Source organism: Calidris pugnax, unplaced genomic scaffold (assembly GCF_001431845.1).
Source record: "Calidris pugnax isolate Ruff unplaced genomic scaffold, ASM143184v1 scaffold11, whole genome shotgun sequence".
NCBI classification, from domain to species: domain Eukaryota; kingdom Metazoa; phylum Chordata; class Aves; order Charadriiformes; family Scolopacidae; genus Calidris; species Calidris pugnax.
The window spans coordinates 10720781-10737490 of NW_015090803.1; the positions used below are offsets into that span (position 1 = coordinate 10720781).

The 16710-nt window shown below is 44.2% G+C and overlaps 1 protein-coding gene across 1 annotated transcript in view; it reads right to left on the bottom strand.

Moving 5' to 3' along the window:
- The window catches only part of SNX10 (sorting nexin 10), a 34282-nt gene extending 17895 nt beyond the window's left edge, over positions 1-16387 (bottom strand). The window contains exons 1-2 of the mRNA XM_014937836.1: positions 16364-16387; positions 2248-2303 (exon numbers count right to left, since the gene is read on the bottom strand). Coding sequence (XP_014793322.1) covers positions 2248-2271 — 24 coding nt within the window. The 5' untranslated portion in view covers positions 2272-2303; positions 16364-16387. The remainder of the gene's footprint in view (positions 1-2247; positions 2304-16363) is intronic.
- Positions 16388-16710: the final 323 nt, after the last annotated feature.

Sequence of the window (16710 nt, forward strand, 5' to 3'; positions counted from 1 at the left end):
CCAATATTCATATATAGGCTATGTTAAGGTCCAAGAATCACAGAATCTTCACAGTTGGAAGGGACCTTTGAGAGCATAGAGTCCAACCACAAAAAGAAAACAACACAAAAACCCCACAAAGGAAAGAAAAAAAAACCACAAACAGACACAAACAAACAATCTCAGGCACTAGAGCATGCCCTGAAGTGCCACATCTACACATTTCTTTAATACCTCCAGGGATGGTGACTCCACCACCTCCCTGCGCAGGCTGTTCTAGTGCCTGACCACTCTCTCAGTCAAGTAATTCTTCCTAATATCTAATCTAATCCTCTCCTGCCATAACTTTAGGCCATTTCCTCTGGTCCCGTCATTCAGGAACTCCTCCCATTCACATGGGAGAAGAGGCCAAGACCCACCTCTCTACAACCTCCTTTCAGGTAGTTGTAGAGGGCAATGAGGTCCCCCCTCAGCCTCCTCTTCTCCAAACTAAACATGCCCAGTTCCCTCAGCCTCTCCTCATATGACTTGTTCTCTAGACCCCTCACCAGCTTGGTGGCTCTCCTCTGGACATGCTCCAGCAGCTCAACGTCCTTCTTGTAGTGAGGGGCCCAGAACTGAACACAGCACTCGAGGTGAGGCCTCACCAGTGCCAAAGAATAGTTAGGCATCATGATATTTCTCTGGGAGATTGCTGTTGTATGCTCAGTCTATCCTGCATTCACCACCACAGTCACCAGATTACAGCAGTTTGGGGCAATAACTACCTTTCTCCTCCGCCCCATCTTGCTGTAAAAATTAGGATGCCCTCAACAGACATGTCTATCTCCCAGTAATGCGCTGCTCATCTAGGGGAGGTGAGGCTGACCTCCTCCTCCTCCCACGGCCCACATGAAGACTAATGTCATCTTTTGTCACAAGACTGCACTGCAACCCGGGAAGCAGAGCCCCAAAACTGCCAAGGTTTCAGGGGCTTTTTACTTTCATTAGCTGCAATCCTTCTCAAGGTGTCTTCTTCCCCTCCCACTCAGTTCTGCTTGTTTTTTCCAGAATTGCAGAAATAGCTATGATGCCATATTATATGTACTTTCTCTTTTGGTTTTGGTGTGTTTTGGGCACCAGACGTGCAAGTTGATCATACATTCAAGAACGATACGTTTCCTCTAACACCTCAGTGCAAAAATTCAAAATTGAAATTTCAAAAATGAAATGTTTCCATTTGGATTTACCTCAAAAGGAAGAATCCACCAGCTGAAGCAAACAGAAGTCCGTCTTTTTTTTTTTTTAATTCTTTTTATTTTTCCTCCCCTCCCTCCTCCTTTCTCCAGTTGGAAGTATTTCTGCACAATGCAATGGATTGCTCACAGACAAGGATAAGCCAGAAGCTCTACTACATTGAGTTTGACCACAAAAACTCTGTTTCTGAGAAGCCTCCTTTTAACATTTTCCTATTAGGAAAATAGGAAATCTGACATGGAAACATCTATTTTTAATAGGGGGTAGGAGGAAATATACCACAAGGAGTACGAATAAAAATAATCTTGCATTGGATGATTATTTGCATCAATCATTCCAGTTGCATTTTAATTCAAATCTCTAAGCCCAGGACCGTATCAGGTGATAACCTCATGCTCCGCGGTGCCACTGTTACACATCCGATTAGTCAATAACCCCTAAAGAGTCATTTTCCACAAAGCTTCCACGAAAAATAGAGTTTCCAATCAGGCTGCCTATTAGTAAAAGGATCAACCACAAAGGACATAGGGCTTTTCATGCTGGGAGTGTTGGCACCTTCACTCCACGTACTCTGAGTAGTGAGGCTGATAAGAAACTAATGGCTGACACAAAATAATTTGTTGAAACTTTTAATGTTCATTGGGACTGAGCAAAGGAGAAGATGCAAGTGTGATTCTTGTGGTCCACGTATCTGGTAATCAGAGTTCAGACCCAGCTCCAACCATTACATCCTACAAAACACCTAAAGACCATTGGAGAGAAGACTGAAATCTAAGTCCTTCTCTCCTATCTCAGTGCCTGACCCCTTTATGCACAGAGTCACTTACTCTCCTTCTCTCTAATCCAATGAATATTTGATTTTTCCATCAAACTTTAACAGAAGGAACTGGTACTGCATCACTCCGGAATACTCTGTAGCCTGGCAATTAAAAGCATGAAGAATACAACCAATCTTTACTGGTCCACGTGAACCTTAATGAAATTCAATCCACAACCGCAATCTTCTTTTATTAGGACTTAGATGCAACTTACTTGTTTTTCATGTTTTGGTGTCATCTTCACTGGTTCGTATTACAATAAAAATCAACCTGAAAAATAAAACAAAACAGATATAAGATTAGCATTTAGTAGTTATTTGAAGGGCATTATTACTTTGCTAGACATTAGTAAACAGTGGAAACAGCCAGGCTCAGTGCCATATATACCAGAAAACATGTTTGCGTTAACTATATGTAAGAATTAATTAATTTAGAAAAAAAAATATCCCATTTTAGATTGGGTGAGTCCCTTCTGGGGACATTTGTCATACATGACAATCCAGCAATGCCTGCCCACCTCTGGAAACCAGTGTTGTTCTTCATCGCTCCAAGAGCCACCCTGGGGCTCATCCTTGCAGCCACCTCCCAACAGGTCCCCCATGCTCAACCACAGCCCAGGGGGTGCTGCCCCTGCCTCCCCCCAGCTCTGCATGACCACGGCCAACGTAGAAGAGACACTAAAACATCTGAGTCAGCAGAATCAAAAGCCCATCTCAATTGTTTCTCTGAAAGGGAGATAAGTGGAGAGACAAACTGTTGGATCCTGCAGGCTAGAGAACACTCAGGCTAAGTTTCACAGTGTCCATGTCTTCAGAGACTACATGTAGGGAAGTATATAATTACATCAAATCAAAAAAATCCCATAATTAACCTATGTTTTAAACCTACTCTTTCACTGGAAACCCCGAGAGATTTTTCTGCAGTCCTGTAAACCAGCCGGTTTGCCCAGGACAACCACCCACTAGTTTCCAAGGCTGATGGGGTTGATTCGGACCTTTTGCTTACCAGGCAGCTTTGCCACAGGGACTATTTTATTTTTTTACTATCTTGCATACACACCCCCAGCCACAAAAACATCCCCCTGCTTCCCCAGATCTTACGCATCAGCCTCCTCTTTCCAAACAGGGAGGACCCAAGCAGGATGCCTCCTTTACCCCAAGAGTACGACACCCCAAGCTCAGGCTGGAGGCAGGAGAAGCCAAGCACAACCCTCCTGTGCATCTCTCCAGGCTGGCAGCTTGCATTGGAAAAGGTGGATTTGCAGCTTTGGGTTTTTTTGGCAACCCTCAGCAGCTGCTGTCAGCAAAGTGTTCACACGTGACTAGGGAAGACACAGCACTACCTTCTCAGAGGTGGTTTGCTCAGGTTTAGCGATACAGAGCACAAAGGTAAGCACCCATATATTTCTTTGGCCAGGAAATTATCTTGGAACAAACACATCTTTGTCAAATTTCTATAGAATCAATTATATAAAAGAATAGGATATTTTGTCTCCAGGTAGAGATGTCCATACGCACAACTTCAGACATCCTAAATGGAGCCATTAGCACGGTTCCCACCTCCATAAAGATACAGCCACCATTTCATTGCTGTAGCTAGGACAGCACCAATAAAAGCATCAAGGAATATCAAAACCACACATTGAGTAAAAGAAGAAAAATTATTGGGAGTATTTATGCCTAACTGGCACATACACTCTGGGCTGAAGGTGTAGAGGAGCACTCAGACACTTCTTGCCGCACAGGATCAGCAGTGCTGCAAGCACAAATTTGGCTCATCAGTTGCAACTGCTGCTAATACAGAGGTACAGGTGGAACTTCCCTTTTTTGGGGAGACAAATGGCTTTTACCTCCCAGGAGAGCACAAGCCCACAGCACAGAAAGCACTGTTAGAAGAGGATTCTGTCTGCTATCTCTCCCCATTGGGGTGCAGTAGTTTGGGTGGGTTTTTTCGCCCCTTTCTGCTCAGTTGGATGTGTTGTGGTTTTTTTAAAAAAAATAGCAATTCAGTTATTCCCCCCCCCCCAGTTCTTTATTCTGTCAGATTCTGCAGCTTCCTTCTCTCCTGTCTCTGAACTGATTTAAATAAGAGATTATGCAAACCCAAAATATCTCCTTCCTGACACTGCTGGTGAATGACAGGGCTGCGATAACACATTTTGTTTTGATGATTGTTTTTCTAATGCCAGTTATGTGCTGGTGCAGGTTAGAAATGACAGTTTAAACTCCAAACAGCCGTGGCCATGTAAAATATTTAGTGACTAAAATTAATATTTCAGAACCAAAAAGTCCTAAAATATTTAAAATACATATTTTCTTCAGTAAGTTATTTGGAAGGAAAAAAAAAAAAGGAAATGCAAGCCCACTAAAGCTACCTTTTCCACTGACTTCAGCAAGCCCAAGATCGCCCAGACACACTGGAGGCACTGGCAAACATACTGAATGCAGTATTCTGTCTCAACGAAAAACGTATATTTTGGGACTTCCTTAACACATGCAGAAGCCAGTGAAGCAGAACAGTTCAACCCTCTGCTTAAGAGGATGCCTTTTTATCTTTAGAAAAACTTTACCTAAAATACCAGTGCTGGGGAGAAGCAGCCTTCAGAAGACAAACATGAGGTTGCTGGTCTTTTCACTCATGAAAAAAAAAAATTTCCACTGACAGAGAAATGAACCAGTGCTGGGAAAAAGAATCAAAAAAAGGCAGTGATAGATCTGTAGTTTTGATAAGATGCTTTCTACTGTGACTAGGAAAAAACCCCTTTGCTTTAAGTAAATTTTTGTTCTGCTTCTGATCTATTATCAGTCTGAAGACTTTTTTTTTTTTTTTTTTACTATTAGCTTCACATACTTAATATAACACCTGCTCCTTGCAGTACATATTTTTGACAGTTCTTAATTGCATAACCAACGAAACCACCAGGGAACAGCTCCACAACTGCCAACAACAACCCAAAGCACAAAGATTACGTAGGACGACTTGCCATACTTCCTGTAGCCTAAAAAAATTTAAAAAAATCAGGGGAAAAAAAGAAAAACCTAATCCACTACTGCATTGCTTTTCTTAGGCGTAACAAATAAATATGATTAGGAAATACATTTTATTTGATATTTAGAGTTTGTTATACATTTTAAAATCAGAATTGAAACAGATTATTTAATACTACTAGGGGAGTATCTTTTTATCATGTAAATGGACTGCTCCTAAAGGAGGAAGTAGCTTCTCCCCTACAATCCCAACTGAAAAACGAAAAGCCAAGCAGCACCACAGACAAAACCCATGACAACTTGCTATAACAACAGCACAAACAAACGTGAGCCCTCTCGGCCACCTCACCAGTAGCTGTGTTTAGTTGCACTGAAGTGTTATGATTTCACTCACTGCTGGGCAGTGTCCTACACAATGTCCTTGTCTGCCCTGGGAGCACTCACAGATTCCAGGTGGCCAATGTTTCCCCTCGAGAAATAAACGTTGATCTTCGGCTCTACAATTATCCACCCACCCACCTTTGGTTATTTCTAAACATGCAACCAAACGACCACCTTTGAGCTTTAATGGGGAAGAGTGATTTATATTTAGGCCTTGGTGATAACTGAAAGTCCTACCTTGTCATAAGCAAAGTCCTCGGCTGCACTTTCAAGACTGTTCCCATCATTGGTATCAAACGAAATTTTTGTTCAGGGCTTCAATGTGGCCAAGAGGGAGAGAGATCCCAAGTCTCTAAATACTTGAATATCTTCCCTGCATCTTATGTTTTGCTTACCTTAACACATTAAAAAAAAAAACTAAATAAATAAAAATAAGAGAGTCTTAAGAATTTTGATCAGTACCCGTAGCTGACTGCCACAGAACATGCCCGCATGCACCCGACTGCACGATGGTCCTGAAAGGCAGATCATCCACACGGATTTCTAAGGGAAATACGCGTGCAGGGTGGAGTAGTGGGAGGAAGAGAGTATGAAGAATAGAGCTGTAATAAAAGATGACGCTGGCTCTGAAGAGTTCAAAAAATGGCTATAATGAACTCCATAATCCCATCCTGAAACATAAGTAGTACTTAGATTCAGAATAGGATAACGCAAATTTCTTTTGGGGAGCATTTATTGTATTTGCAGAATAGTCAGGTTCTGGACTAATTCTGAAAAGTCAAGTCACCAGCAGGGAAAGTCACTGCTGGGGAACGAGCATCTCCTGCAACTCCTGCATGGAGGAGAGGACCCGAGAGATGCCCGTGCCAACGCTGTTGCAAGTGAGTAGGAAACGGAAGAGCTAAATCCCCACTTTGAATTAACTCACAGCTAGCCAGAAGAATGGATGAAATAATATTATAGGCTTCAAATGAAAGGATTACAAGTAGCAGAAAGCAACATTAACTTTTTTATGGAACAAAACTCCCTGGAATCATAAGACCAGCCATACCATACTTTCAATGGAAAGGTGCATCTAGTCCAGCAGTGACTTAGATGGTGACTTACACTGGAACCTCAGAGTATAAGAAATTGGCAACATTTTGAGGGCTTATTCCCCAGCTTTGAAGAAAATCATGTGAAAACTATACATATCTATAAAAGGTACCATTCTGTGATGCCAAACCAACCACATCATAACATAGCCTGGCACTTACCGATACCGGGTACATGGCCACCACAGAACTAATGCTCTTGTTGATGGGGAATATCTTATTTAAATGCTATTCCTCAAGCAGGGACTTCCACTCAACCCAGAGTTATTCAGCCTCAGCATAAGCAGATGTTTTCTGCATCACCTGGTCCAGCTTAACACCTGGGGTCAACCCAACTGCGCTCAGAGTCATGAAATCCCTCCTGTCCATAAACAGGACGGTGAGGACTGTAACTCTAGACTGTACAGGTCACAGACCATCCTTCCTTCCTTCATCCACCCTGCTGGTTACACACCCTCAGCAAATCACCATAAGGGTCTGCTCGTCAGAAGTGACGAGAATATGAAAAACCTCAGCATTTTCATCTAAACTCTGCCCAGCACTCAGTGTTTGCAGACTGCTTACTGAAGCCAACCAAAATAAAGCACCCCTCGAGCGAATCCGTCTCACTTTCCAGGTACCGATTTCCATCAGTGTTGCATTACAGCAGCAGCAGAATTGCTTTGCTGCTGAGCAGGAAATGAACGCACCACCTAAATAGCTTTTAAAAGAACAAGAGCTTTCCAAACCACTGGCAGAGTTCACACACCTTCTCTCCAATGCAGAAACGCACTGCCAAAAATCATGCCTTTGCGGCTGCAGGTGATATTCTGACTTCCAGCCACCGCTGCCAAGATGCTTAACCAACTACTCTCTTCCTACAGGATTTCACTCCATTTGGTTACTAAATGCTTGTTTATGCCCACCAGGTATAAGACACCCCCTCTTTAAACACCATGTTATCATTTTTCCCCAATCAGCCATTCCCTCGTGTTGCAATCTTCTTAACTATTAAAATCTACTTTATCAAGAGAATGAATTTAGGCCATTAAAAAAAAAACAGAAATCAAAGAAATTTTTACTCATTTCAGAGGAAGTCGAGAACTAAAGAATTAATCAAACATATGAATTCCCATCTCCCCTCCAGCATAAATACATTATGTGGATTACAGTGTCAGGTGTGAGTCACAGATTTCCAGTTACAGTGGTCTCGTACCACACTTTGTACCACCTCAAGTTAATGCCAGGTTGCTGGAGAGCAGTGTGACTCACGGGCCAGACCTCTGAGAAACCCCTACAAGCCTCAAGATAAACAAGGAAGAAGTACTAAGAAATCCATTCACAGTAGGAGAGAGCATCAGATGGGGTTTTGGGGGTTTTTTTTGTTTGAGGTTTCTCCCCCCCACTTTAATCTCAAATTGCAGACATGTGCCCAGCCAAAGGACTTCACGGATATTCTGCAGTTTCGGTGGGTTGCCAACCCCAGAGCAGCTCTTACTTTGAAAGTTACATTAGAAAATACCAGTGAGGTTAGCACTGGCAGTTTGGGCTTTTAGGCAATGGCTAGAGAACCGTAATTGTGGGTCAAGGCACTGAAAGAACAGTACGTGCCAGTCTTCATCATGGTAATTATTTATTACTCAGTGCTGACACTTGCCACAGCTTCTGCAGATGATCTGGGGACCACTCAAAACTCTCCTATAGCTCTGGCTCCTCTGTTCTCCAGGCAGCCCATCAAGCTGCTCTGCCACACAAGCCTGCCTTTGCTACTCTTTCCAAATATTACAGTGTATAACAAGTGGCTTAAACTACACTAAATTATTTCCTAGCGTGAATAATTGCAGGTTTTGTCACTAGGGCATTTGCAGAAGGGCAACAAAGAGACAAGGGAGTCTGTGAAGGGCAACACTGGTGACCTCCAAGGTAAAGTCCCAGTAAGCATGCTTTCTCCAGAGAACTTCTGAGATGCCTTCAGCTGGGAGAAACCAATTTCAGAAGCAGCAACAACCTTGGCAATCTGGCAAATTCAATCACCTTTCAACTACAGCTGTACTCAGCATGGAAAATACTGAATAGGCACAAGACTTCTCAGCAGTGCTTAAATAAACAGGGCACACCATTGGCAGCAAAACTACCTTTGAAAACAAAGGGAAAGAAGCAAGTAATTGCCAGGCTAAACCCCCTTGCTGACATACTTTCCAAGTCAAAGTTCTATTCAGTTATAAAAGCGATGAATGAAGACACACATGTTGTGCACACACAAACCACACACACATCTTATTAGGTACACCAACGAGAAAAGGCAATATAAAAATCACCCACTGACAGATAAGCCACCCCTAGATATTTTTATGTGATGCTAGTTACACACAACACATCAGACAGCTGTTACTTAAGTTGGATTACAAACCAAAAAGAAGGGATTTGTAAGCAGAGGCTTTAGTATCAGCATTTCAGAACACTGATTAAAACCCTAAGAAAAAAATCTTAAATACTGCTTCTGAAGGAGGGTCTACGTTCAGAGAATGTATGTTCTTCTTTCTTCCAAAACTTCATGTTTCTTGCAGGAATTACGTATTTCATTGCCTTAAATCAAACTAAGTTGCTCTAAAAACATGATCTTCCCCACGGTATCTCTCTGTAACAACAGATTTTTTAGTTAGCTCAGGAAGAGGAGGGCTGGTGGCAGCTCTGTCCTTGCTGCTGAGTAAGCAGAGCAAGAGTCAGCAGATGCTGTGCAGTCTTATTACAACATCTCTTTCTGTTTCTCAAACGCAGAGGCTGACATCACCTGACCCTTTCCTTCCTGCCTCACCCCCTACAACATTTTGAGTCTCACGTGCCAGAAATATTTTTTTTTTGGCTTGTTTCAAACTCTTTCAATTTATGATACCATTTTTCTCTGCTGCTCGAATCGCTGTTAGCATGACATGATTTCGCTTGGCTTTCTTCCCGCTGTGGATTTCCTTATTCTACCCAAAACAGCCATCTCTGTGACGTGCCACCTGGTCCTGCCTAGGAAGTGCTGGTGCTTGGTCTTGTCCCCAGAGAGGAAAGTGAAGCAAAAGTGACAGTCTTGGCCGTAACCACAGAATTAGAAGTCCCAGTCTCATGGCGTGTGTCTGGGGAGATGGCTGGGAAAGACCGAGCACAGATACAGCCAAAAATTAAATGAATAGTTAAATAATAACGTCCTGAGACACATCAATCCTAAGCAGTCTCTGTAACTGCTGCTCAAAACAGCGAGGAAAAGAGGAAAAGGCAAGACAGTGCTGTAAGCAGAGATGATACCTTTTATGACAGATCAGAAGTACACTTGAGAAAAGAAATGAGTTCTCAGGTTCACAAGTCCTTCTTCAATAAATTTCAGGGGCTGTACATCCCAAAGCTGTATTTTTTTCAAGCAGTCTCGTTACTCTTAATAAAAGATATTTAACACGCAAAACTTGCCTTGGACAAAGATCTCTGGCTCTGAAGAGCCTTAAAGATATGGAAGAATCACTGAAAAGACCTCAGCTGGGGAAGAATCTCACATCCCTACTTTAAGATTCACCCTTGTCCTATACACCTTTCCCTGGACAGCAGGCAAAACAGATCTTCCTTCCAAATCTACCTGAGATGATGAGCGAAATAGCAGTCAGGAAGCTTCCTTCAGGAAGACTTCATTTCTGCACAAGTAATTACATATTTCAAGCAGCTCTTCATAAAATCCCTAAAGGGACATTTTGGCTACAAATCCTCTCTGATTCTTGGATCTCACCGCCCAAACCAAGTTTCATGGTCTGGGAGGTGGAGGAACTGTTTAAGCCAGCCACCAGGCTGCCTTCCTCACTATCTTCACAGGAACCTCCACCTTCTTCCTCCTGGAGAGGGGAAGACAAGGGGTTTATCTCATCTGGAATGAGCAATTTGCCTTCTTGTCTCTCCAACAACCCTGTTGATTCAACTCCAGCCTTCACCCTGAGCAGACAGACATTAGGGTTGCCTTCCTCACCATCTTCACAGGAACCTCCGCCGCCTTCCCCCTGGAGAGGGGAAGACAAGGGGGTTTATCTCATGTGGAATAAGCAATTTCCCTTCTTGTCTCTCCAATAACCCTGTTGATTCAACTCCAAATAGTCATACCACATCCAGCCTTCACCCTGAGCAGACAGACATTATGAATGCAACGTAGTCATGAACGCTTGGGGAGCAGACCAACTGGTGTCACAGCCGTTAAACGCTGGTCTGGTTGTTTCACACGTCTAAAGACACGTGAAGGTATTTTTGGGCCGTGTTCTTCCACGCCATGAGAGACAAGGTTACTACATTCAGCTGTTCTCAAACCAAGCACGATTGCAATGACACGCTGTGCTGATGGGACTATTTATACACGCAAATGCCCAGCACGTCACAGGCTCCGGCATTATCAAAATGTTCTGCAGTGCCTGAGACTTGCAGCTCTTTCCCTTCTGCCTGTAAACACTCCCCAACACTCCACTTACCTACCACCTTGGCTTTTCATGCCTCATGAGCAGAAATTCATTTCTTCTGGGAAGAGGCACAGCACTCTTGGGAAAACAAAGCCTTCCCCTCTGGGGAGACAGCTGAAGATCTCATTAAAACGGATACCGAAGTTATGACTAATTTAAAACCACACATCACCATTAAGCAATTAAAACAACGAGGCTATTAGAAGGCACAAAGTTATAACCCGGTGACTGCTGTACACGTGGAGCGAGGTAGGTGAGCAGTTAGGGCTTCCCTGAGGGACAGGAGGAGCAGGAACTTGAACCTGAAGGATGTGTTGGCAACACACACACGGGTCAGGGCACCTTATTCATTGTCAGCTTCATAGTAAAACAGATGCTTTGTTGCAGGAGCAAAACATGCATTTTGCTTTGAGGCATAGGCTACCTAAAAGTTTATCCTCCTAGACAACTCTGGCAGAGAAGAAAGGAAGAGGAAGAATTCATTTTCTTAAGCCACAAATCCTTTGAATACCAAGAAGCATGAATTTCTTCACACCACAAAAAGCAGGCATGAAAGGCAAATTGCATTCTCTTTTTTATGCACAGGAGCTACTGGAGAGAAGATCCACAACAAAAACATCGTTGGTTTATTTGTTTTTAAACAAATGTAACTCAATGGTATGCCTCCTCCTAAACAACCCTGTGGCAAATAATAACATCAGTCACGGGAAGATGCCGGAGCAAAGGCAAACTCCTTTGAAACCAACCAAGTCCTTCCTTTTGGGGCAGGCCCACAGGTTGCTGTTGAGCTGTAAAGGTTTTTGCAGGGTTCATGTCCATTGATGAATTCCTCGGTGGTACTGGGAGACACTTTGAAATAACTCCTGCCGCAGCACCAGCGAGGCAGCACGTCCATAACCTGCCCCGCAAAGCCCAAAGGGAAACTGATTTCTGGCACCAGGAGTCCCGAGAGCATTTAAGGATGTTGTGAAGACATATAACTAATTAGACCTTGAGAAGAGAGATACTACATTGAAGTTCCCCAAGTCGAAAGAGGATCGCTGGAGGAATACAGCGGGAAATGTAGAACCATCTGCAATTACGTTATTGGATTATGTTTTGTTAAATCTCCCACTGATCCCCCTGCTCTGCAGAAATCTGGACAAATAGGATTCAGATAGCTAAACATAAACATTCCCTGTCTTTGTGGATGCTCACAAGGCGTCCTATTTACTCTTCAGCTGCTGCCCAAGAAGAAGGTGGGTCAGCTGTAGGTCATGTGTCATGATGCCAGCCTCATACAGATGTCCCAGATCCCCTTGGACAGTCCCCTTGAAAGGCACCAGTCACTCACATCCAGGCAACCAACCCATGCCCAAGCTGTACTGTGTAGAGATTTAGCAAAGAATGCTAAAATAAACTGATCTAGAGCCAAAATACAATGCCTCAGACTTGTGTGTGCAGTTCCCTGTAGTCAACTACAGCCTGATATACTTCTCTATCCCAACAGTTATCCTGCCAAGAAGTCAGGAAATTCCTGTAGGACCTAGCTGGTTTTTGACTCTTAGTATTTTTAGTATCAGAAAAACAAAAGTTGCTGCGGTATTTTTATGAGATAAGAAGAAGATGCAAAATGTTTAACAAGGAGAAAGAAAGAAAAAAAAATAATCACAATATCCTAAATTAACCAGATCTCTCTTACACTTCTCTGCTTACAAAACCCAAACAAAAACTTATGCATACTATATATATATATACACACACACATATATACCACATGCATGGAAATAAGAGCCACATGACACATTGCAGAGGTATGATACACCAGATTTGTCACCTGTCCCATCCTATCTACCTACTCCCAGGAAGCAAGGAACACCTCCAGCAGCCCATGCTGCTGAGCAAATCCTCACAAGCCTTTTGACTTTGGCATTTATTGTTGTTTGTGTTTGTTTTTGCTTTTTAAAATCAGCCTGTCAGAGAAGAGTTTCCTTCTTTCACCTGGAGAAATTACAAAATTGTATTATAAGAGCAGAGAAGGTTGTGGTTGCCAGGAATGATGGCCATTAGAAGTACTGAGCAAAAATTGACTAAAAGAGGGCTGCAAGACCGATTCAGCCATTTACAGTCAGAAGGGCCCCAATTTCAGCATCAATAATCCTGATAGCATCTTCCACTCCACAGGCTCAGAGGACCAGCAGATGGGCAGATGGAGGGGAACACCACGCTGAGGCACCGTTGGCACCAGCATGTGCAGCCCCTGGGGCCAAAGGCTGCTCCATGGCAGGGGGGGGAGGGCAGCATCAAGGAGAGGTGCTGTAGGCACTGAGCACCACGGGGATGGAGGGCAGCATCAAGGAGAGGTGCTGTAGGGTTGCCTAACTAGGAACAGGATGCAGGAAGCCTCAAAATAAGGACTTTCTGCATGGGAAAAACTATTTTGTAAGAGACTCACGTGCAGCAGCAGTAGTGTGAGCTCTGTAAAAAAAAATTTCTGGAAACGTACCATTCCCCCTTAGTACGCTCTGGTCCTCATCGGTTCATCACTACTACCTTACATCAGTCACATCACCTGTCCTGGCTGGATGGTGACAGCTCACCCAGAGATGCCACATCACAACATGTTTACCAACTGCTGGCTTGATTTAATGCTCCACCTCCTCTTACGCCTGAGAATTACTCAGCTTAACCCAAATCCCCAGCGCCTTTTGCCCCGTGTGGCTCTGTGCTTGGGAAGGGAAATCCCTGGATGCTCGGGGCCAGCAGCACAGCATCCCTCGTGTCCCACCCACGCTGCATCCAATGCTGAAAGCATCACAGCACCGTGGGCAATAGACAAGCCCAGAGGTGGCTGAAGCAGATACACCAGGGCTGGTGAAAGGGGCTGCCTCGAGAACGGCCGTTCTTCAGGAGTTCATGTGGAAAAGCACAGCTGAAGGCAACTCCCGAGTGTATTAAGAGACCAAAGGGAGAGGGCTTTGAAGAGCAAAGGCAATGTTTACCCAGCTCTGCCCAGGGAAACCCAGAAAACTGGGAATCTGTTGAGATAGGATCTGGGCAATATTTCATGAAACACAGCAACGCAGCATTGTGATGCTACTCCAGCTTTCTGCTGGGCTACCCCTGACTGACTGTACCATAAACATAACTAGCAAAAAAAAAAGAAAGAAGAAAAAAAAAGCAAAAAAACCCCACCAAACCTGCACCGTGCAAGAAAATTACCATATTTTTCAAACATACAAACTATTGCAGCAGATTCAATCACGAAACAGCTAATTTTAGGAAAGACAATCCACAAGCTGGCAACTGCTGTTTGTTTTGCAAGGGTACAGAAGCACAAATTCTTAATTCCAGTAGCTCAGCTGATAACAGTCACCTGCAGTTAAACTACAGAGACATAAAGGAAAGAGGAACCACGATACCGATATAATTTACAATGGATTTGACACTTGACACTCTGTCAACATTTGGAGGTACTTGATTGAACAACCATTTCTGTGTTCACAAACAGTGTTTTGTTTTCTATTTCATCAATTCTTTGGGACCAAGGACTGCCTTTCTACCTATATTTGCACAGCTCCTACCATGGGGTCCAAATAACTGGATGAGGCCTCTGGGTGCTACTGCCTTTTAACTACACTATTTCATCACAGAGATTATGTTCTTAGTACCTTAGCAGCAATATTTTCAGAACTTTTTTCCTTTAATACCCCCACCCCCCAACTTAGATCTAATTATTGTTGCAAATAAAATTTAAAATCATAACATCTATAATGAAGCTCAAATATATTGTAAAGTTACTTAAAAGTATATGAATACAGGCATGGTGCACCAGTGCAAGTTCTTCAAATTGAAATTCATTAAAAGGTAAATACTTGCCAGATTCGATACAAAATACACATGATAAACAAGAGACCTCTGGGGTTCAAGTCAAACACTATAAACACAGCATAACATTACAAAAATAGCATAACACCCTAGGCTGAAGTAGGCATAAATATTATTTTCATCTTCTACCCAAAGAAAACATCAGTATTTCCATTTTTCCAAAGGAAATCCAGTTTGAGTCATTGAGGAGAGCTCTGCCCGCGTTACTTTTAGTTTCAGTTTTCCCCAGCACCAATAGGAAGCCCTTCCTCTTCATCTCAGCTATTTCCTGCCAGTAGGAGAAACAGAGTGGGAAAGGAAAACCCAAACCACCCTTTTCCTTGGGCAATGGGTGATGTGGGCATGTGCCAGGTGGGACCTTCAAAGGCTTCTGAGCTGGCCAGAACCCGACCCCCAGCAGCCTGGCTCCACACCTCCGCCTACCTTTATCTTTTCACCACTGCTTGCAGAATTGGGCAATATTTACCTAAAATTGCCACATCCTGGAAGGAAGGGGCTGTGAGAACACACATCCCGTGGGGCTGGTGAGATGGCGACTGTGTGTCTCCATGGGGTGACCCCAGGGGTGGGTGCCAGACGAGAAGCCAACAGGGGCATTTGGAGGAAGAAGCCCAGGCAGCTGCCTGCCCCCCCTCACCCCCCCTGCCTAATTTCAACACACGGTCCAAGGCAACACCAGCAACTCAATCACTGGAGCTTCCTTTGGCTTATCAATCAATTAATTGTAAGCGCATACGGTGTTTTCAGAGGCGTTCTTCATATGTAGCCCAGAAACGCTCAGGCTGCTTAACTTAAATAACATATTTAAAAATTAATTAACTAGTTACTTTTAAAATAATAATAAGGCAGTCACCTGGCTAACAAAAAAAGGTACAAGTATGATGTTCTTAATGGCATAATTTCATATCAAATGCATTATATATAGATATATAAAAATATATCTCAGGGTGGTGAGACACTGGAACAGGTTGCCCAGAGAAGCTGTGGCTGCCCCATCCCTGGAGGTGTTCAAGGCCAGGCTGGATGGGGCTTGGAGCAACCTGGTCTGGTGGGAGGTGTCCCTGCCCATGGCAGGGAGGTTGGAACTCGATGATCTTTAAGGTCCCTTCCAACCCAAACCATTCCATGAATCTATGATATATTATTCTATGTAATGACACACTTGATTATAAAACACATATAGAATAATAGGCTGTATATAGGTGCAGAGCTTTTGCACGTCTGTAATGAGGACATCGTTGCCAAAGGTGATGGACTCACTTCAGCAAAACAAAGACGCCTCGGTTCAAAACAAGATTACTAATTATTTAAACCGCGGTTTCCCGGCACCCGCCGTTAATCATTACCGAGCGCCGGCACTCGCGCGGCTGTAAATCACGGCGGGGCGCTATCGCGGAGACCGGGGGGATGGATAAACAGGCACGTCTGTAATGAGGACATCGTTGCCAAAGGTGATGGACTCACTTCAGCAAAACAAAGACGCCTCGGTTCAAAACAAGATTACTAATTATTTAAACCGCGGTTTCCCGGCACCCGCCGTTAATCATTACCGAGCGCCGGCACTCTCGCGGCTGTAAATCACGGCGGGGCGCTATCGCGGAGACCGGGGGGATGGATAAACAGGCTTGGAGAAGGCAGGGACGAAACCAGCCCCATCGGCGCCGCCAGCTCTGCTCGGGGGCTCCCTGCTCCCACCGGGGCGTTCCGAGCCGCCGCCTCGACCCCGGCTTATTTTAACGGGCTCACCCGGCGGCGGGCGGCTTCACAACCCCCTCACCCCCCGGCCGCCAACACCACCCGTACGGCCCGAGCGATCCCGCCACGGGCGACCGGGGGGGCTCTGCCCATGAGCCCCGACCCGGGTCCCCGTTGCCCCGGCCCCGCTCCCGTTCCCCCC